This window comes from Amphibalanus amphitrite, unplaced genomic scaffold, assembly GCF_019059575.1.
Source record: "Amphibalanus amphitrite isolate SeventyFive unplaced genomic scaffold, NRLGWU_Aamphi_draft 000840F_arrow, whole genome shotgun sequence".
Classification (NCBI taxonomy): Eukaryota; Metazoa; Arthropoda; class Thecostraca; order Balanomorpha; family Balanidae; genus Amphibalanus; species Amphibalanus amphitrite.
This window is the reverse complement of record NW_024882334.1, coordinates 54,028-73,697: the sequence shown is the minus strand read 5'-3', so window position 1 is coordinate 73,697 and position 19,670 is coordinate 54,028. Positions and strand designations below refer to the sequence as shown.

Genomic DNA, 19,670 nt, shown 5'->3' with positions numbered 1-19,670 from the left:
ATGTTTAGGTACAGTCTACATAACGGGCTATCGAATGCCGTGCTTACGCCCATTATCGCAACTCGATGCTCCAGCTCGCGCGTAACTAGGGATCGATCTCACTCCGACCGTATGCTTTACCGTGTAACCTTCACCTTTGTAGCACCTGCACCGTACCCAACAGTCTATGTATATGACGAGTCGTCTGTAAGGCCAGTCCCCTTCAGTTCAGGGCGAGGGGAGGTGAGACGGAGTGGGTGGTATGAGTGTCTGGGTGCGATCGAGGCAGGGGGAGTGTCACACGAGATCACCCGCTGGGGGGCGGAACCAGGAGAGGGAGGGGGCGGAGCCTGAGGTCAGTGGTACGGACGGACCGTGGAAATTGATCCGGGGTGGCGGCAGAGTGATATGTGATCCTCGGGGATAGACGTCGGGTGCTGTAACACCGTCAGAGCTGAGTATGATCGGACCGGGGACCAGGGTCACAGTGAAATGGATGCCCATCTGCGCAGATGTGGGGTGGATGGGAACGAAGGGCAGGGGACTGGTCAGCGCAAGGGTCAGCGGTCATGTCGCGAAGACGTCAGGAACAGAGGATAGAACAGGAACAGAGGGGAAAAGAAGGAACAGAGACACAGGCAGGCCGAAAGGGAGGCATACACACAGAAATCGGAGGAAATGCCCCGAAAAGTTAGACACACATCAGAGTGTATAATGCACAGTACCTATATAAGCAAACATGGGTAGGCGGGAAACAGACCGACAGACAGACAGACAGCCAACCAGCCAATCAGCCAGCCAGCTAGACTGATAGAAATGCCAGCCCTGTCACCGACCCCGTCACACACCGCCATGCCTGCCGAGTCAATAAACCCACACTCCGTGAACCAAACACTAACCACAACACGCCCGATATAACGTCACGCCCCCGGGCCGCGGTCGAAGGCAGCCAGTGCGACATACCAAACCAGGGCCGGGCAGAACAGACCAAACCTCTCGCAGCCAATTTGACATAATAAACCTCCAGCCTAACCTGAGACTAACGTACCAAAGTTCAAAGCTCGACAGGAGCGGCCCAAACCGACAGAGCCCCATGTTTCAGTCACGTGACATGGAAACGTGCGTGATTGCAGTTTTCTGGACAACAGGAACGCCCATGAGGAAGTTTTTGGCCAGTGCAAGGCACGAGTTGCCATGTAAAAATGCTACACTGAGGCACGTTCATGAAACGGTATTCCTGGCCAAGCCTGGCCGAAGCGAAAGGAACGCATTCCGTTCTGAACAGCGCCGAATGGCAGCAACACAGTCCGTTTCAACAGCGACACATTCCATTCTCAGAACGGGTAAATCAGATGGTGAAATGGCAGGAATGTGCGCGGATAAAGATCAAACTGATCACAGCCGGCTCACGGCTCGCGAGCGTTAATCGGGGCTGGGTTGTCATGACGCCGATTAGCTGATAACGAGGTATGCATTCAAAATAAACGTCACAGAGCGTTGTGCTGCAGGATGGACACACCAAGGGGATAAGAATAGAGGCATGACCATTGGCCACTCCATGGTCCAATCTTACCAATCAGGGCAGGGTGGGGGTCCTCTAATGGCAAATGCCAATGCGACCTCCGACACTGGCTTACACCTACACGACACGTCTATGCAGTGCCTGATCTGTGATTATACCGTTATCTACTGATGCTGTCCCTGACGAGCAGACTTGCTCCGTGCTCGGGCCAACGCCCGGTGTTGGTCACGCCTCATTAGTTGTCATACAGTATGAGCGTTCGAAGGCGCCCTGAGATCGCTTAACTTAATGTGGCTGGTTATAACGGAAGTGATCGGCTTTATCCCCAGGCCCAGTGTAGGTAAGATTGCGTGTTTTCTGAACAATACTCGGCATAATCAACGGCCGAATAGCGTGGCATCCGAATATCACGCAACCTATCTCATCTATTGGAACGCACAGCGGCCTATCAGACCAGATGGTGTATGGCAAGGGTGATCAAAGTATCCTGCGTGCGGCGAGGGGTGTATCACTGTATCATGTGTGTAAACATCATGCGTGAGTGAAATACGTATGACAGAACAGAAGTACGTAGTGGATAAATTGGTGCATCAATCACCACCGGACCAGCGCTGTCAGACATAGTTGCCATTCCATTCCATTCCATTCACGGCGTCACCACCACAGCAATGGCGTTACGCTCTACATCCCCCGACGAGCGCCGCCAGTCTCTCACTGAACGGGTACCGCACAGTCGGCGTCAAACGGAGGACAGAGAGAACAGTGAAAGGTGCATACTGCCGGAGTGCCACTCCCTGTATGGAGTGACGTGGGTGATGGTTGGCGGCCTGTAGGATGTGAAGTGGGGGCAGGGCTTTACCAGATTCAGAGGACGCATGCAGCATATATGGTCTATAAATGGGCAGAGCGGAGTAGTGAGTCACACAGGAAATGTCACTCGCTGCATTAATGCAGGTATTGGGTGCAGTATTGTCTGAATTACCAGGTATACATCGCAAACAGTACGATCCCGTCTCTTCCACAAGCTCTACCACAAGCCCGAGCAAAGTGTAACCCTCGCCCCTGCGCCACCACCATGCTTCGAACGCCAGAATCACGCCTGAACCCTGCCATAGATTCCCCAACACTCGCTACGCCACGTAAACGTGCCTCATGGGACATGCTTGAGCAGTCTTTGTACGTCAGCTGCGGCCGTGCAACGTTGCACACCGTGCCACGTAACCAGAGGCACGGCCGAGACTCGCCGAACCGCAGGGCACGTCCGGGGAACGGCTCGGCACGGGACGTCCTTTAGTGTCCAAAGGGCGTTCCTTCAAGTATCGGGAGACACACTTTCCCTGAGACGAGACAGATCGTCTTTTTCTTTCGAGAAACGCCTTTTTCTGCCTCAGGAAGTCCAATGTCCATATCTGTCGACCTTTGCTCTTAAAAACGTCCTCTTGGGATTTTTCTCAAAATCTTGGGGAGAATAAAAGTCCATCATGGGACAGAACAGGAGCTTGGGACCTGCATGCTCGTCACTTATACCACCCGTGCGCCAGGGATTTCGTGAGTGTCCCGTCACGGCCGGCGGCTACCCGTGACGCCATGTGACGCGTCGTCACAGACCGTCACGAACGGTGACGCCACGACGCCCGAGGGGGGACAGGGGAGGAGGAGGGAGGTGAGGGAGAGGAGGAGAGAAAAAGGGCTGGCGAGAGACACTGATGTGATGGAGAGAGAGAGAGAGAGAGAAAAAGGAGGGAGCTGGAAGAGGAAAAGCAGAATATCAAACTTCTAAGTATAGCGAAGTACATAGGATCACAAGAGAAAGGAAAGACGGAAGACAGGGAGGGAGGCAAGAGAGAAAGAGAGACTGAGTGTTTCTGCCCATACCATTTGAAGTGGAGACATGCCCCTGTTGTTGCTCTATTCATTATCCCGCCAATTGAATTGCCTTCATCCAGCCCACGGTGTGGAAACCAGCCATCTGTCAATCAGCTGTTTTGACCTTGCTACCCACTGCTCTGTGTATTTGGGGCGTGACCAACAGTTGGACCACATTGTGATGTGTTATAGCCAAGGTTTACCGAGCCCAGCACAGCACATTCGACCAGCGTCAGATATGAGCATTTAGCTGATACATAGCGGGATCATGTAGGCATGCCGAAAGAAGCCATCAGTTATGGAAGGACAGAATATGTTCCCTCCAGTAACCACCCTTCGGTTTTCAGAGGTGTCATTCTCAGCGGACAGCGCCACGGTAGGGACTACCACGCCAGAAAAGAGCTGATGGGAGCAACCATCGTGCAGTTATAGCTACGGGTAAATCGGGGCTGCCACCTGTTAGCAGGGGCCGGCAAGAAATGAACTGCCAGTATGAGAAGAAGTCATTCTTAAAATCGCCTGTTGAAATCGTCAACATGGCCCTCTGAGTTGCACATCGCGGCCTACCACCCCTCTATTACGACCATCGACCCCTCAGCCGGGCCTTTAGACATACAGTGACATCGTCCGTCGACCGTCACTAAATGTCACCCCGTGACGCGTCACGGTGTGACATTTAGACGTCACATGGTCACAGCTGATGTCACCGGCGGTACGATGCAGTGACGGATGTGACTATCCCGTTAGTTGGATGATCGGTGATCTGTGAGCGCCCCGTGACTAAATCACTGAAATCAAATATGCTATCAATAGGTACTCACTCAAGCAAATCTCAATCAAATCAATCAAACATCAAATGCTAAATCTATGTACTGACTACTGTGTGAGTAGACGGGAATAGTGGTTACATGTGCACTGGGGCAGTTATTACGAAAAGTACCTACTATAAACCGCTTCTCTATAATAAACGGCGAAAAAAAAATCTGCCTCCAATGGAAACCTAGCGCAGCTCCTCATCTCAGCATGCAAATTAATTATCATTCGCCGTTTTCTCGGCAATCACGTCGCATTTATTGTGTACAGGCATCAAACTCGCCACATTTGTGAGTGAAAGGTTTCACAATTTAATCAAAACGAAGCACAAACCAAACGACCACCATTGACGCGGAATAAAATCAAACAAGCGAACAAACAAGCGCCTTTATAAGGCGAGAAGTCTGACAAAGTAATCATCCCACCGGAACACATCATTCTCGTGAGCTGACATGACGGTCATCCCACGTGACGTGCCCTACGTCAGTACCTTGTGGGGCTAATAAGTCGTAAGACGGTGCTAATACGTCCCCATGGAGCATGTGCTGATCATTAGAGACGAATATAGAGAAACAAGACGGGTGGACGAGAGACAGAGTCACGTCTGATCGCATGAAACGATGACACTGATGACTCAGTGTCGAGTCGCGCAAGGCAAATGTCTGCCTTGCGCGACTGTCACAGCGACAAAGGGTCGAGTAACACACAGGTGACTGTTAAATTCATGTGACACTAACACGGACTATTACCGTGATATGGGTTTGTGACCCGTGTCGGCGCGACGATAAACATGAAACGAAACACGATGACCGTTGCCCGACATGGAGAACGATCTAAAAAAAAATACATGTGGCAGTGATGGTGACATGTCGTGAGCGTCACATTACGGAACTGTCATCGTGCCAGGGGGTCGAGTAGCTGCAAAACCTGACGGCATGTATGTACGGTGGGAACTGGACAGGTGGCCCCAGATAAAACGGCACTGTGGGGGATCACGCGGGTTTTAATCGGCGTTTTCGTCTCTCGAAAGCTAAGTTCTACATCATGATGCGATAAACAGAGAAACGGTCGGCTCTCAAGATACTGAATATATGGTAAGCTCACACGTTTTGCTCTGGAAACCTGCTCGATAAAGATAATGTAAGGGGGGGGGACGGGGGACTACCAGCGGACTCAAAGGAGCAAACATGAACATTAGTTTGGCTAAAACGCGGGCGAAGCAGACTCCATCCGGGAAACGTATGGCTGCATACCAAGTAACCAAGGTAACGTATATATGAAAAATCCAAATTATCGTAAAATTAACACCCATCAGATCCAGCATTGAACCCAAAGTTCCCCTCCCGAACCCACCTGCTGCGATTTTCCGTCCGATACCTACGCGTCCAAATCGATCATTCACGGCACGCGCGTGCGACGCTCGCGGCTCAGCACGTTTCCATGACGACGCACACCGCCCGCTCGACACCCCTCCACACGGAGTCACTGGCGATTCTGACTGAATCGCGACCGACGACCTCCAGCCGGCGCGCCGCGCGGCGGCCGACGAGCGACACTAGCGCCACCCGCACACGGTGGCCGGTATGGCAGGAGGATACTAGATTGGATGGAGACTGACGCGACATCTATTGTTGAAGAACATGACTAATATCAAGTGCAGATGTCGCCGTAAGTCGTCAAATGCCTCCCAACTGGGCATAACGACCGTCAGCGCATCTGCCTGGCGGCCCTGCCTGCCTGGCCTAGCTTGATAGCTTCTCTCTGAGAGCTATCAAGCTAGAAATATGGAACCAAATACCAGCAACCATGGGTCTGTTTCAGTCGCACTTCCTAACACCTCTAAACTCCTCAGACCTTCAAGATTGCTTCCCTGTTCCAGTGGCAGCTCTAGCCCCTACAAAGCCAAGGAGGGCCCTGCTCCAACCTACTCTATCTTGCTCTTGGAGGAGTTAGGAAGTGCGACTGGAACAGACCCCATGCCACCCAGCTCCTGTGCCACTATCTGCTACCTGTCACCGAAATCTGTTGCGCCGGCGTCTCAGGACACCGTTTACGCTTATTGCACACGAAATTCAAAACCCTTCGATTCCGCCCACTTACCTCTGCAAGGACCCCAATCCAATCCTCATGGATTGGCCGGAAAGGATGCTTGGGACGAGTAGCCAGGAATCGCAGCGACCGGTTATGCGTCCGGCGCCTGCCGTAAGAGGAAAACAATTTTCAGATTCACTAGTTTTGACATCTCAAAATCCAACTAATCACACACCGCTGCCATATTGATATTCTCCTTCAGTGCCTTTCACAAGCCTGTCCCCACACACTGCAACGACGGCTTTGTCGCCGCTCATCTCAATTCACCACCCTGCCTTGCTTCAGTTTAAATTCTGACGCCCCCCCCCCCAACATACCGTTCGGACATAAGCATTAAGTTCCTAGTTTCATACGATGTTCCCAATCCGCATTGTCCTCCATCCTTCATTGCCTTTCACACAGACCATGTCTATAGGGCCTTGAGACCATCCATCCAAACACATTACAATTCCAAACGATGACATGTATTGTTTGCATTTAGACCTTGGTCTGCAGCTCGGCCGCCTTGGCTTTCTCGATCTTGGCGATGCGCGCGCGCGACTTGGGGCCCAGGGATCCGCCGCCCCAGTGGCGCCGGATCTCATCAAAGCGGTCATTGTAGTTGGTCCGGACCGCCTCCACCAGCTTACTGAGCGCGTTGCGGTCAGAAGAGTCCACCTGTGGAGGTAAGATTACACATCGGTTAGAACTCTGACCAACAATGATACCAATTTTCAAGACGTATCGAGTCCATCAGTGTTAAAAAGCTCGTTTGTTTTGTTCCCCACGACTTAGTCGGGTGAAGAAATTCATCCCATCATGTTCAAACACACCCATCCCCGTCTCGCCGAGTATGTTTCTATGGACGCTCACCTGGGCGACGCAGAGGGCGGCACAGGTCTTGCGACGCACCACTTGTCCCAGACGAGCCTTGCTCTTGACGATGCAGTAGGGCACGCCCATCTTGCGGCAGAGGGCCGGCAGGAACAGCACGATCTCCAGCGGGTCCACGTCGTGGGCGATCACCACCAGCTGAGCCTTCTTCTGCTCTACCTGAGGGAGAAGAAACGAAGGCGTAAAGGGCGTTGGGAAACAAGCCGGGGTACGTCAGTATGAAGACGGTTTACTCAGTGTTAAAAAGCTAGTTTGTTTTGTTCCCCACGGTTTCGTCGGGTGAAGAAATTCATCCCATCATTGTCAAACATTGATATATGAACACCATTTTATAACCAATCACGCACCAGGTTGGTGACAGTGCAGACTCCCTGGCGCACGGTCGGCGGACGCTTGGTGGGCTCATCCTCCTTGCCGTCAGCGCGAGCCTTGGCACGCTCACGCAGGCGCTCCTTCTTGGACTGGCGCGACTCGGGACGGTACTTGTCCAGAAGCTTGAACAGCTGGGTGGCTGTGGGGCGGAGGATGCTGTCACAGCTACCGCACGTGGTGCAGGGCAGTGAAGGGAAACTGTTCGCCGTCAGAGATCCTTGTGGAACAGCTTAGTCATTAGACTCCTCGAGCTTTTACAGAGTATCATCAGTGAGTGATAAAAACAAGATAAAATATAGCACCAGGACAGGACGGTCAACATTCAACCATTCCACTCATGGCTTTACCTGATGACGCAGCACCACCAAACAAGCACGTCATCATCCCTTACCGGGACCTAGTGCAAAAGGCACGTCATCATCCCATATTGGGACTTAGTGCCGCGCATCATTGCCGTCCCACGTGCGGGACAGCTAGCGCCACCTATACCGGATGATCGCGCACGTGGCGCCACCCAGCGGACGGTCATCAGCCGCCGCCATTACGTCAGTCGACAGTCCGCACGGGCCCTCATCCGTCCCCTTATAGGGGGAGCGGTGGGTCGCGGTCCGGCCTTCAGACTCGGCGGCGACCTCTCGTCCTCACACCCCGTGTGCATATCATAGCCACTCCGCCGGCGCCGCGGCCGGTCGGGAGCCTAATGCACACCTGTCTGCTTGTCCAGGGTCTGGCGGAACTGATTGATGGGCGGCGGGATGCGCAGACGGGTCTGCAGCACGGCCTTCTGGCGCTGCAGACGAATGTAGCGCGGCCAGCGCACAAAGTGCGTCAGATCGCGGCGCGGCTGGATGTCGCCACCTGCCGGGGAAAGGGGGAGGGGTGTCAGAGGGGGAGACAAACAGGGCACGGACGGAGCGCCCGCGAGAATATCAGTAAACGGAATGATGTCTGTTCATGGTCAGTCAGGTGAACTATGCATGACATCATGCTAGTCAGAAACGGTTGCAAACAATGACAAAGTTGTAAACCCACCAATGCGGAAGTTGCGCGGCCTCTTCTCAAACAGGGGGTTGACAGTCTTCTTGGCCTCAACCTTCTTGGTCGACAGTGGGTTTGCTGCCACCTTCTTTCCCTTCTTGGTGAGGGCTCCCTTCTTCTGCAAAAGTAGTGCATTTGCTTGTTCAGACAGCAACTACAGAATAAAGAGCTACCAAAAGCTATTGGTATCTCCATGAAAATGCATTTTTAAGAAAGGGAGAAAGGGGAGAGAAAACTAGATAAATTATTATGACAATATTATATTATGAGAAAATGAGATGGAAAAAGGAGGGGAGAGAAAAAATAAATGAGATAAAAGTTTGGAAAGATGTTGGAAAAGGGATAGACTGGATAAAAATTGACTCAAACTGAAAAGAGAAACAAATACTGCAACAGGAAGAAAAAAGTCACCATGAGAAAGTGACATTGACAGTGAAAGGCAATGTGAGACAGAAAGATACAGAGATAGAAGCAAGAAAGATAAAGAGAAAGAATGGCAAGAAAGACAGAAGGAGAAAGAGTCGGAGAAAGAGAGAAAAGAAGAGAAAGAGAAAGAGAGAAAGAGAAAAAGGAGGTGAAAGAAGGCAAGGGAGAAAGAAAGAGAATGCAAGAGAAAGAAAAGACAGAAATGAGGAGAGAAAAGAGTAAAGGAAAGCAAGAAAAAAGAGAAAAGACAGTGTAAAGAGCGAGCAAGACAAAGAAAGAGGAGGAATAGAGAAAGAATGATAGAAAAGGAGAGAAAGAATGAAAAAATAGAGAAAGATAAAAAGGGAAAAAGAAAAGAGAAAAGATAAAAAGGGAAAAAGATAAAGAGAGAAAGTCGAGGAAAGCAAAAAGACAAGAGAGAAAAGATGGATAAAGAGGGGAGAGAGAGAAAAAGAGAGAAAAAGAGAGAGGGAGAGAAAAAGTTGAAAGGAGAAAAAGGGAAGGAAATAGATATTAAAGAGTAAAGTGAGAAAGAAAGAGGGGAGTAAAGGTAAGAGAGAAAGAGATGAAGGCGAAAATGAGGGAAGTGGGAAAGACTATAGGCCCAAGGCCAGAACTGAATTTATACAATAAATGCAAGAGTATATGAAATGTGTTTAATAAAGATTAAATTTTAAGAACCTGTAGATCTTATAGGGTGCTATTCGATTGTGAAGCCAGTCACATGAGCCGAGATCACTGGATGCTGGGAATATAATCCAAATTCCCAGAGCTAATTAGGAATAATCAAGCCTTAGCAAAACCAGACACCTTAATATTGAATAAAACACACATAACAGACCCTGATCAACATGAAGGCATATTCCTCCTCAATTTCCACAGTTGAGCCAGGCACATAACTTTGTTGTTCTAGTACCAAACACCTTAGAAACGGTTCCGCGCCAAATCGACCCCCACGTCAATACAGCAGGGTTCTATCTACGTGAGCCACGAAACATAAAATAATCGGGAAGTACCAAATGGAATGTAAAATAATTACCTTCTTTCCAACCATTTTGAGGAGGAGCAATTACAACACGTCCAACCACGGGGAAGTGGTAGCGGAAAAGGAAGATGCGAGAAAGTGGTGAAAATAGAAAATCTCATGTATCGTTCGATATCCGAAAATGTTTTGCTGTCCGAAAAGTGTTGATTTTTGTATTCTAGGCGTTCAATGTTTGATTTTTAAAATAATTTGAAAAAATTGAAGAGTCAATTAAAAAACTTATGTGCAAAAATTAAAAAAATCGAAATAGATTAGCACTGCACTAATCGATAAAACGTGGAGTCAAGAACTAAACATCTGATTTTCTGTTCAAATCACAAATCTTTACATTAACAGGGCAAATTCTAATTTATTTAGTTTCGCTTTTTCAAAATAAATATTTTGTTGCAAGAGTAAAACTGATTAGGTCGAATAATACAAATAAAAATTTCGAAAGTGATAACATCAAGGACGTTCCAAATTGACCCAGTTTGGGTCTTTGCGGCGGGGGTGGCGCTGTGTCAGCGCAAAAATTTATCACCATGACGACTCAAAACGAATTTTTATCAAAAGCAGAGGACGTTGCTGACGAGGTAAGATGTCTTTTTGTTTCTTTTTTACCAAACCTAGGGTAAGTCGTGACATTTCTCTCATCAGTCTTGTAAGTTGCGTTGAATGTCGCCGGCATATCTTGCGTGCAATTCGCCTCTCAACAAAACATCTGCCAAACATTGGTGAATTATGCATTAAATTTTATTATTTCGCTTGTTGTTTTACTTTATTTTAGTTTTGTATGAATCCATTTCATTATTCCGATTAAAATTCACCTCAATTGCTTAGGCTCAGTTATTTATTATCAGTATTTTGAAAGGTGGAAGATGTCCCACGTTTACTTGCAAAATGCAAATTCAGGAAATTATTTTTTGTTCTATTTTAATGCACTTTTTAACTGATGTTTCTTAATTAATACCCAGGTGTTGATCTTATGTTTCAATTCTCTTAAATAAGGCAGAGTGTACCAAAGGCTTTTCAGCACTGGCTTTTTAGTAATTTAGGTATGAAATACCTAAATTACTAAAAAGTTAAAGCTCCAGTGAGATATAAGATATTGGAATTGTGTGCACCGTGCAGCGTATTTTGCATTGCACAGCAATGCACAGCAATGCAGAGTCTAGAGCAGTGGTCGGCAGGTCATTCGGGGTTGTGCCCCCTTTTTGGGCGCCAGGCAGGGCCATTACCCCCACCTACCAGACCCAATTGCTGACACAACCAAGTTTACTGAAATTCCATACCGTCCTGGAATTCTTTGGGTATTTGTGCATTTCCAATGCATCAAATTTAAAACATGACACTTCCTCCAAAAAACATTTAATACCTATATCCCAGTAGCGGCGAAACACCTTCAATTAAGGGGGAGGGGGGCACTGCCGACTTTTGGTCCCATTCTTTCCATGCAACGCCCATAGGGCTAATAATAAAATGCAAAAATCAAAGAGGGCACGGAGCCCCGGTGCCCTCCCCGTTCCGCCGCCTATGCTATATCAAATTTAACCCTTGTACGTATAGGGGCGGCGGGTGGTTTTTCGTTAAAAGCTCACGTAAAAGGCATTGCCATTGGATCACGACCAAATTGTACCCTCGAGCCCATCATTTTTCTTTTTACCAGCCCGGAAAATATCATGACCTGAGACCAGTTTTACCAACAGAAAAATGACCGCCTGCCGGAATTTTTGCCTCAAGACCGCTTCACATATGGAGCGTAAACGCGATGGGCTCGTAAGCGGATAGGGCTTTACCGTTTACACTCCATATGTGAAACGATCTTTAGGTAAAAAATTCCGGCAGCCGGCTATTTTTCTGTTGGTAAAACTGGCCTCTGGACCCATAATGACATTTGGCTTATGAGCTTTTTCTGGAGATCATCTTGAGCCATAAAATCTCACTTCAAGAAGTTATAGCGGGTCCCGATTTTCTCGACACTTGTCATTGCCCTCTTGAATGAGACGGAATGACTAAGGACCTTAAAAATGGGCAGGAGCGGCTTCCTATAGTCACGGGGTACTACGCTCGTTTTTTTTATGCACAGCTCCATCCCAGAGTCCGAGAGGCCGCGGGGGTCCGATCGACTCCTCCCCCTTACGTTAGCGGCTGTTGAAACGCCAACAGACGGGCGACGGTTAAAAGTTGCAGCTGCTTTTGTACGACTGTACGGAGGGGTGAGATGGTGAGGCGAGCAGGTACGTGAAAATTGGTATCTAATCAATGTGTGCTGTGCCTTTGGCCTGGGCTAATCTTTGAACCCTGGGATGCAACAGTCACGATGGCTCCATCACTGGAGCTACAAACTCTAAAAAGATAGGCTTTCTCAGAATCCCTCATTACCCCCACCGAAAGGGCTCCATTACCCCCAAAGGGGGCATGCCCCACCATTTGCCGACCCCTGGTCTAGAGCAAGTTAACTTCTTAGCAATAATGATAATATGCATTTTCTCAAGCATTTGCAGGTTCACAGATGTGGTAACTACTAGCTTCTGTCGCTGTGAGCTTATTTCATTACCAGAAGTGCTTTGATTTCAATAGGTAAGTTCATTATTGAGCCGAGTATATGATTAACAGATTCATTTTTCCTCCAACAGGTTTTACGAAAAACTAAGCACATTTTACCTCACTTGGCCCGCTTCTGCCTAGTCAGCACATTCTTTGAAGATGGCCTTCGGATGTGGTTTCAGTGGAATGAACAGGTGGGTTCCGGTTCCCATTCATTATTTTTTCTAGTTCACCTTCAGTTTATCTTCAGTTAAAATGAATGTATATTTTGCAGAAGAAATATTTTGCGAAACAACAATTTCCAAAGCATTGCATTTCAAACTCAAGCAAATATTTGGTGTAGACAAATACTTTTATGTAGTGTACACTTGGTAATTGTGTCTGACCCCTTACTTATCCCACAGAGGGAATACATGGACATATCATGGGGGTGCGGCTGGTTCCTGGCAGCACTGTTTGTGTTTGTCAACCTGGTCGGGCAGCTGGGCGGCGTGGCCATGGTGCTGCTTCGGCTGAAGGTGAGTGCTCTACTACCGGTTCATCTGCCCTGTCCACTGCTTTGGCTGCAGATTATTAGGTGTGTTCGGTTGTCAGCGATGTGTCCAAGTGCTGCATAGTGCATACACCCCACGTGAATCTCACCAAGAAGGCGAGAAACTCCAGCAGGCTGGAAGCATGCCGATAAAATAAAAGACCAAATAATGCTCCAGTCTCAGCCATTCTGTCCTTCTGACGGTCTTATAGCGGAGATTGCCGGCAGAGAGACGTTCATTTTGCCGGTGTTCATGCTGCATTGGTATTAGTACCGTATTGAATATATCATGGCTACTGCGGGGATTTCAACAATGTAACGATAGTCTGGCTAGCCGCTAGTGCATGTTGATAATTTGGTTTTAGCCGATATTGACTACTTATATGCAGCCTTCATATTGAATGGATCATAGTATGGTACAATTTCTCATTGGCTAAGTTATTAACCTGAAAACGGAACTTCGTTTTCACTTTTATATAGCCTTGTCATGACTAGCACTTGGGGTACATCTGAGCGATAGGATTTGCACATTGTTCATGTGTAGTTATCTGAAATTGAATAATCCCACTCTTTGTTTGTGACGACAAAGCTTGACGACCCGATTTTACGGACGATGCAAACCAACCACGCCGTAACTTTATCTCGTATCTTATATGCCAATTTAATCCCGTCCCATCTCTTGCAGGTTGACATCGCGGTGGGCGTTCTATTCGCCATTGTGCTGCTACAGACTGTCGCCTATCAGATCCTGTGGGACGCCCAGTTTCTGTTCAGGAACCTGGCGCTCATTGGTGCACTCCTGCTCGTGCTCGCAGAAACCCGGGTCGAGGGAAAGAGCCTGTTCGCCGGAGTGCCCAGCCTAGGTGAGTGTTGGAAGCGTCGATGAGCTAATGATTGCACTAAGGAGTCTGGGTACCTTGATCCACGCATCATCCTCTCGGCGTAGCATGGTGCTGAGTGGGGTGTGTGGTATTGATTGGTGTTGAATTCGTTGAGCAAAATTTAGCCAGCGTGGCCATTGACTCGTGGTAGCGAGCTTGAACTGGGGCCAATCCGAAATTGCCGATTGACCATCTTAATGTCTTGGATGTTTCGGCTGTCTTGTTTCAAACAGTTTGTCCTGCGATCAGCGATGTTCATGTGTCTGAACCACGTAAGAGACTCTGGAGGCCGGTGTGGCCCAGTCAAATAGGAAGTGTTCGTTAGTGAGCGTTTTACCAACGGTAAATTAGTGCGCTGTCCTCTGGTCACCGTGACAGTATGGGCGCCGATGACCACTGTAGTCCGGGCGCCCAAAAACCCCAATTCATCATCGCCGTGGCAGTCCGGCGTTACACGAGGCTGCTTGTAGGAGTGAATGAATGAAAATGAGAATTTAGTGACCTCTGAGATCCCGTTGACAAAGCTAATCACTCTCTGCGAATGCAATTTCTCGGCGTCTCCAAGTCTTCTCGCAGTCAGTGATCCGCCGTAGCCAAGTTTCCCTGATTGCCTTCATTAGCTCAAAGGGACAGAGCGGCTGACCGCGCCCGTTACTGAGAGTGAAAGTAGACCGGGCGGGTGAGATGATAGTGGGGCGGCGTCCTCCCTCCACTACGGTAGGCCAGCTGCCGCTGAAGGTCGACATGTGATCCCGGGCGCGGTTCCGACCGGTTTGGGAGGACCGAATTTCGGTAACACCGGTGAAAGATGGCTAACTGGTTGACCGTGGGTAGACTGCGTTGGTGGGTATTTGATACGATGAAAAAGAACGAAGTGAGTTTTTGCATAATTCTAGCGTCCTAGATAACTGAAGGGACAAGAATATTCTGCCTCTGAGTGGCTTCGACCGAGACTAACGAAATGACCATTTTTCTCGGCATACGAATCATGCGTTTTATTTATTCATTAGCGTCCCAGACGCTTTAATATTTATTCCAGTGACGTCACGGGCGTTTCTCACGCTCCGGTTTCCAAACGTCATCGGCATTCCGCCGACCACCTTCCACGTCACTAGCGTCTATGCGTCTGTCGGTTACCGTGGTGAGGCCCGTGGCACGTTTCCCACCGTCTACACCGGCCGTAGTTAGTAAACCACAGCGGCGTCTGCTGACTCCGGTTTGGAGTAAACCGGCTCGTCCCGGTCTGTTGCCGATTGGGGAAAGCAGAGCCCATCTGACGAGTCTGTCCGAAACGCCGGCTTCTCGCGAAATTAGCGATAGGATCTGAGCGTAGATGGGCGAAGGAAGAACACTGGTTTTTACCTGGAAGAGGTTTCCTTTTACGGTATTGAGAGTTTTGTAGGACGTCATGGACGTGTTTGGCAGTGGATTGTCGTAGTTCGTAACGCTGACGCATTGGTTGCGAGAAGGTTCGCTCGTTTAGGAAGGCGAAGTCCGCCATGTAGACAGGTTATGTAACTTTCCGAAGTGATGGTGAGGGGCTAAGGAGCATATTCACATGTGATTCAGCTCAACTGTCGTATCCTTCGCGATCATTAATCATATTATCCCATACCTGCCGTACCGTCTTTACTATTCTGGAAATGCAATGTACCGAGACTACCCTCTAATTGTAGTTAGTTTTGACTAGGTCTAAAACTCTACATTTCTAAAAATCCACAGCACTTCATTGCTCGTAACGCCAAGCGTGTCGAGCTGAACCGTGCCGACCCTGTCCCGGTCTCGGTACGTGTCCGTCGTCCGATCTAACTGATCCGTGCACGGGCGCCGTGTAATCTGACCGGCTGGTGTGAGATGGCCGTGTGGAGGTCGGGGAACGTGAGGACGAACGTGGGGAGGGGAGATGTGGGGAGGAGAGGGAGAGAGATCGAGATCGGCAGGTGGAGGGGGTCTGCACCGTGTTGAAAGTGGTGGCTGGAAGGGTTTGGACTTCCGAAATGATTTGTTTGGAAGATTGATTGGCTGTTCTCAGCGCAGGTGACGTCTATTTTTTTGGGTAGTTGCGCTCATTTTATGTTTTCTAGAGAGATGTTAGCTACCATGTAGTTTATTCCTTGATATGTTTGTAGTTCGTGAAGACATCCGTACGAAACAACGTTCGAATAGTGTTCCACACCAGTAGGGGACCTGATTTCCGTGCTTCGTTATGCTTCGTTCATAGTGCACCTGAGTGCAAAGATTGCAGTGTGGCAGACTAGCAGCCCGCCGTGCCCCCCCCCCCCCCTCCGTCTCCAGCAGACGGCCGTAATCCTGTGCTGTCCGATCCAGTCCCGGGGCGCTGGAAATACTGCCTACCGCTGTCCGTGATGTACCTGACCTTTGGCCTTTGGCGACAGCGGATATTGCGGCCTGTGTACCGCTAATGACGTGTGCCGTATCGACGCATCGCTGTGGACGCTGGCCACGCCGCCGCGAGCGTCCGTTATGCGTCGTTATCCTACCCGTCGTTCCCCTGAATAGGCGTATTCAAGACGTCAAATGTTTATGCTTAGCTGGACGAGGCGGGTCGTGCCGTCCATGTCTGGACTAGACGTGTTGTCCTGTCTGGCTAGGTGTGTCTGGCGTGGCGTCTATGCTTGGCTAGATGTGGGATGCTGTCTGTCTTTGGCTAGACGTGACTTGTCGTTTCAGTCTATGCCTGGCTTGATGTGGTGTGCCGTCTATAGTGCCTGGCTAGGCGTTGCGCGTCATCGGTCCTTGACTTTGCTAGACGTGCTGTATGTCTGGCTAGACATGACGTGTCGTCTATCCTTGGCTAGGCTTGATGCGCTGACGTGCCTGGATTGTAAGTTCCGTGGTCTGACCATGCCGTTCTTCTTACAGGCGAGAACAAGCAGAAGACGTACCTGATGCTGGCCGGTCGCATCCTGCTCGTCTTTATGTTCCTCACTCTGCTGCGCTTCGAGGCGTCTCCACTGCAGATCATTCAGGTACCGGCACCAACTGAATAGATGCAGCGTGAGCGAAAATGGGCTATGAATGAGTAATCGGCGGTGTAGGCCTAGGGGAATATGAAGTGTACGGTAATGACCTATGCATGTTTGAGTAGATACGAAGGTGTTTGGAACTGATGTGGGTCAGTACTCAGTATAGAGGGTATTGACTATGCAGTTCATTGGACAGTGCGCACATCAAATGAGTGTACACTTTTGCGGAAATCTATGGCGCTTATTGATTAGCTGGCGTCTCTAGCCTATTCGGAATCATTGAGCGGGCTTTTTTAAACGGACTTGATAGCCAGTATAGTCGCCCTTCCTAGTCAGCCTCCCACCATTAGCCCCTGTTGACCTCTGACCTCTGACCTCTGCCGACCTCTGACCTCTGCCTCCCCCTGACCGCCTCAGATTATCATCGGTTCTGTGCTGATGGTGCTGGTGACTATCGGCTACAAGACCAAGCTGTCGTCCATGCTGCTCGTCATGTGGCTCATGGCGCTCAACTTCTACGTCAACGCCTGGTGGTCGGTGCCCGCCTACAAGCCCATGCGAGACTTCCTCAAATACGACTTTTTCCAGGTGAGGATCTAGTTTGGAAGGGATGGGCCGTGCTTTGATATGTAGTATTGAAATCCGATGACATAACTCAACTTAACCAGGACTTTACCAGTGACTTTAACCAGGAACGGTATCTTTTGAACCGATTGCTGTTTACGTTTAGGTTATGGGATGTCTCTAGTGGTGCGTCTGTATATAACGTTATGGGGTTTCCCTGAAGCATTGCGGGAAACAAAGCTGTACCTGACATGGTTCCGGGCGCTTGTTTTGCGATGCTGAGACTGACTTTGTTGAATGTTACCAGACCGTGTGTTTACGTTGGTGTGTCTCGTTTAAGTGTCGACCGTGTTATGGTCAAGATAGCTTATCTTCTTTGCGATTGGATGCCTCCATTTAGATTAGATAAAGGTGAAGTGGACGGGCACGGATCGTTTTATCTGTGATGGGCTTTCTTTCAATCCGTATTTTGTGGTGAAAGATGACTGATTTAACAACGGCTGTTCGCGAGCTGCCGTTGCTGGGGCGTCTGCACTACAGCTGTGCCTGTTCTCTGGTGTCATTCTGTCATGGCTAGTGAATGCGAGACCCATCACCTGTGCGGTCTGTTGGCGTAGGGGAGGGCTAGTCGAATGGCGTAACTTCGTAAAATATTACCCTAACCGAATGTCCTTCCCAGATTCGTCTTGTCCCGACCCGTCTTGACTTGCCCAGTGCCGTCACCGGCTGTTCATTGGTAGGGCGCCCCGCAGAAACTGTCGCTGATGTATTCGACCTCATGACCTTGACGAGAGTGCACCGCTTTCTCCAAGCTTTGGCTCCTCCCCGCTCCCCCTCCTCCACGACTAGTCCGACTTGTTCGGAAGGGGATGGGCACTGGATTCCTGCGGTATTGTGGCATGGCCCAGAGGTGTTCGATTTGGGCGAGACCCCAACAGCTGATGCGATTAGTACTGAATAGAGGCTGGTGGTTCGATAACTCTGTGCACGCGGTATTACCTTGCCAGGCGTAGGACTTGTGGCGGTGATGTGTCGACATACGTGTGCACCGCGGCATGTGACATGGCGCGGGATGTGGTGGCTGGATGAATGGTATTGCGACAGAGCTCTGCACTTGGGACTGAGTACACGAGCACTCGTGTGTAGCAAGGCGTGAATCAGACTTCTGAATTTCTGACGATATTCTAACGACAGTTGTAACAAAGTGGCTTGTATCAAACGAACCTTCGTCATCTGTGTGGCAACAAGCTTCAGTTGGGCGCCGATGACCACTGTAGTCGGGGCCCCCCAAAACCCCAATTCATCATCAACAAGCTTCAGTGTGTCCCAGTATTTCCTAGCATGCTTGAGTTTACAAGCTAGTCACGACATTGTGTCTACCTCGCGCTGTTCCTGAATGTTTAATTGGGGGTTTTAGGGTGTTGTTCCTGAAATTATCTCGCGTGATGCGACACTTCTGACGCGCCCGTTTCTCTCTCCATCACTCAGACCCTGTCTGTGGTCGGCGGTCTTCTGATGCTCATCTCGATCGGCCCGGGCGGTGTCTCAATGGACGAGCACAAGAAGGAGTGGTAGTCGCCACCCCCACCCCGCCGCGCGGAGCTCGAGCGGCGCGCACGTTTTACCGCCCTGCGCGGTGGGCGGCTTTTAACCGGGCCGCCGCGAGGCCCGGTCATGATGTTATAACAGAGCTGGTCGGTCGGCTCTGCAGAGTTTATATGTGGGTGAACCAGTGACCGGAGGACGAAGGCCGATCGCGCCGGCCCTTTTATGTATTGGTGTGCGTGGGATGTTGCGGTTGTCCAGTTTTATTGCTGTTTTAAGTCTTCTCTCTGCCATGTTTTATGAAGGTATTTTTGGTATTAAAAACGGAAAATTGTGAGGCGTATACACAAATGGAAAGAGTGAGTTGTTTGGCCGGGTGGAGTTGTTACGAAGCTGAGGACGGGTTGCGATTTGGAGGACTGGAGGCATTTAGCACAGCCTTCGGGGTATGTGCGGGGTGTTTGGTTTCGGTTCGCGCTGGGCTTTTGGTGGAGTGCGTGTGGGGTCGCTGTCTTTCACTTCAGCTACGAGCGGTGGAGGGCTAACGGGGAACTGATGTGTTCTAATACTCCGGCGAGTCGGCAGCAGCGGGCCCACCCGGCCCCACGCT

The 19,670-nt window shown here is 49.7% G+C and overlaps 3 protein-coding genes and 2 non-coding genes across 5 annotated transcripts in view; 1 reads left to right on the top strand and 4 right to left on the bottom strand.

The window, feature by feature from the left end:
• The window catches only part of LOC122366942 (mucin-5AC-like), a 53,815-nt gene extending 48,076 nt beyond the window's left edge, over positions 1 to 5,739 (bottom strand). Inside the window, exon 1 of the mRNA XM_043339613.1 lies at positions 5,534 to 5,739. The gene's annotated coding sequence lies outside the window, so the exon portion shown is untranslated. The remainder of the gene's footprint in view (positions 1 to 5,533) is intronic.
• A 980-nt stretch (positions 5,740 to 6,719) lies between these two features.
• On the bottom strand, positions 6,720 to 10,132 carry LOC122366940 (60S ribosomal protein L7a-like). The gene is made up of 6 exons (XM_043339611.1): positions 10,020 to 10,132; positions 8,549 to 8,672; positions 8,225 to 8,374; positions 7,492 to 7,655; positions 7,124 to 7,303; positions 6,720 to 6,928 (listed from the first exon to the last, which is right to left on the bottom strand). Exons 1-6 carry the CDS (start codon positions 10,032 to 10,034, stop codon positions 6,749 to 6,751), a joined length of 813 nt encoding a protein of 270 aa, XP_043195546.1. The 5' UTR covers positions 10,035 to 10,132; the 3' UTR covers positions 6,720 to 6,748.
• On the bottom strand, positions 6,999 to 7,077 carry LOC122366950. The gene has a single exon (XR_006253972.1). It is a non-coding gene; the product is annotated as a small nucleolar RNA SNORD36 (small nucleolar RNA).
• On the bottom strand, positions 7,373 to 7,450 carry LOC122366949. Its single transcript, XR_006253971.1, has one exon. It is a non-coding gene; the product is annotated as a small nucleolar RNA SNORD36 (small nucleolar RNA).
• Positions 10,133 to 10,184: 52 nt separating the features above from the next.
• Positions 10,185 to 19,419, top strand: LOC122366941 (surfeit locus protein 4 homolog). The gene is made up of 7 exons (XM_043339612.1): positions 10,185 to 10,597; positions 12,641 to 12,745; positions 12,956 to 13,069; positions 13,769 to 13,946; positions 16,848 to 16,954; positions 17,369 to 17,539; positions 19,004 to 19,419. Exons 1-7 carry the CDS (start codon positions 10,547 to 10,549, stop codon positions 19,088 to 19,090), a joined length of 813 nt encoding a protein of 270 aa, XP_043195547.1. The 5' UTR covers positions 10,185 to 10,546; the 3' UTR covers positions 19,091 to 19,419.
• Positions 19,420 to 19,670: the final 251 nt, after the last annotated feature.

Excerpts from the sequence above, each read along its gene's own strand:
- LOC122366940 (XM_043339611.1), bottom strand. Across the intron at positions 7,304-7,491 it reads TCTGCACTGTCACCAACCTG|GTAGAGCAGAAGAAGGCTCA; the intron begins GTGCGTGATTGG and ends CTTCTCCCTCAG. Across the intron at positions 6,929-7,123 it reads CCGCCCTCTGCGTCGCCCAG|GTGGACTCTTCTGACCGCAA; the intron begins GTGAGCGTCCAT and ends TTACCTCCACAG.
- LOC122366941 (XM_043339612.1), top strand. The coding sequence starts at position 10,547 with ATGACGACTCAAAACGAATTTTTATCAAAAGCAGAGGACGTTGCTGAC. Across the intron at positions 12,746-12,955 it reads GGTTTCAGTGGAATGAACAG|AGGGAATACATGGACATATC; the intron begins GTGGGTTCCGGT and ends CTTATCCCACAG. Across the intron at positions 17,540-19,003 it reads TCAAATACGACTTTTTCCAG|ACCCTGTCTGTGGTCGGCGG; the intron begins GTGAGGATCTAG and ends TCCATCACTCAG.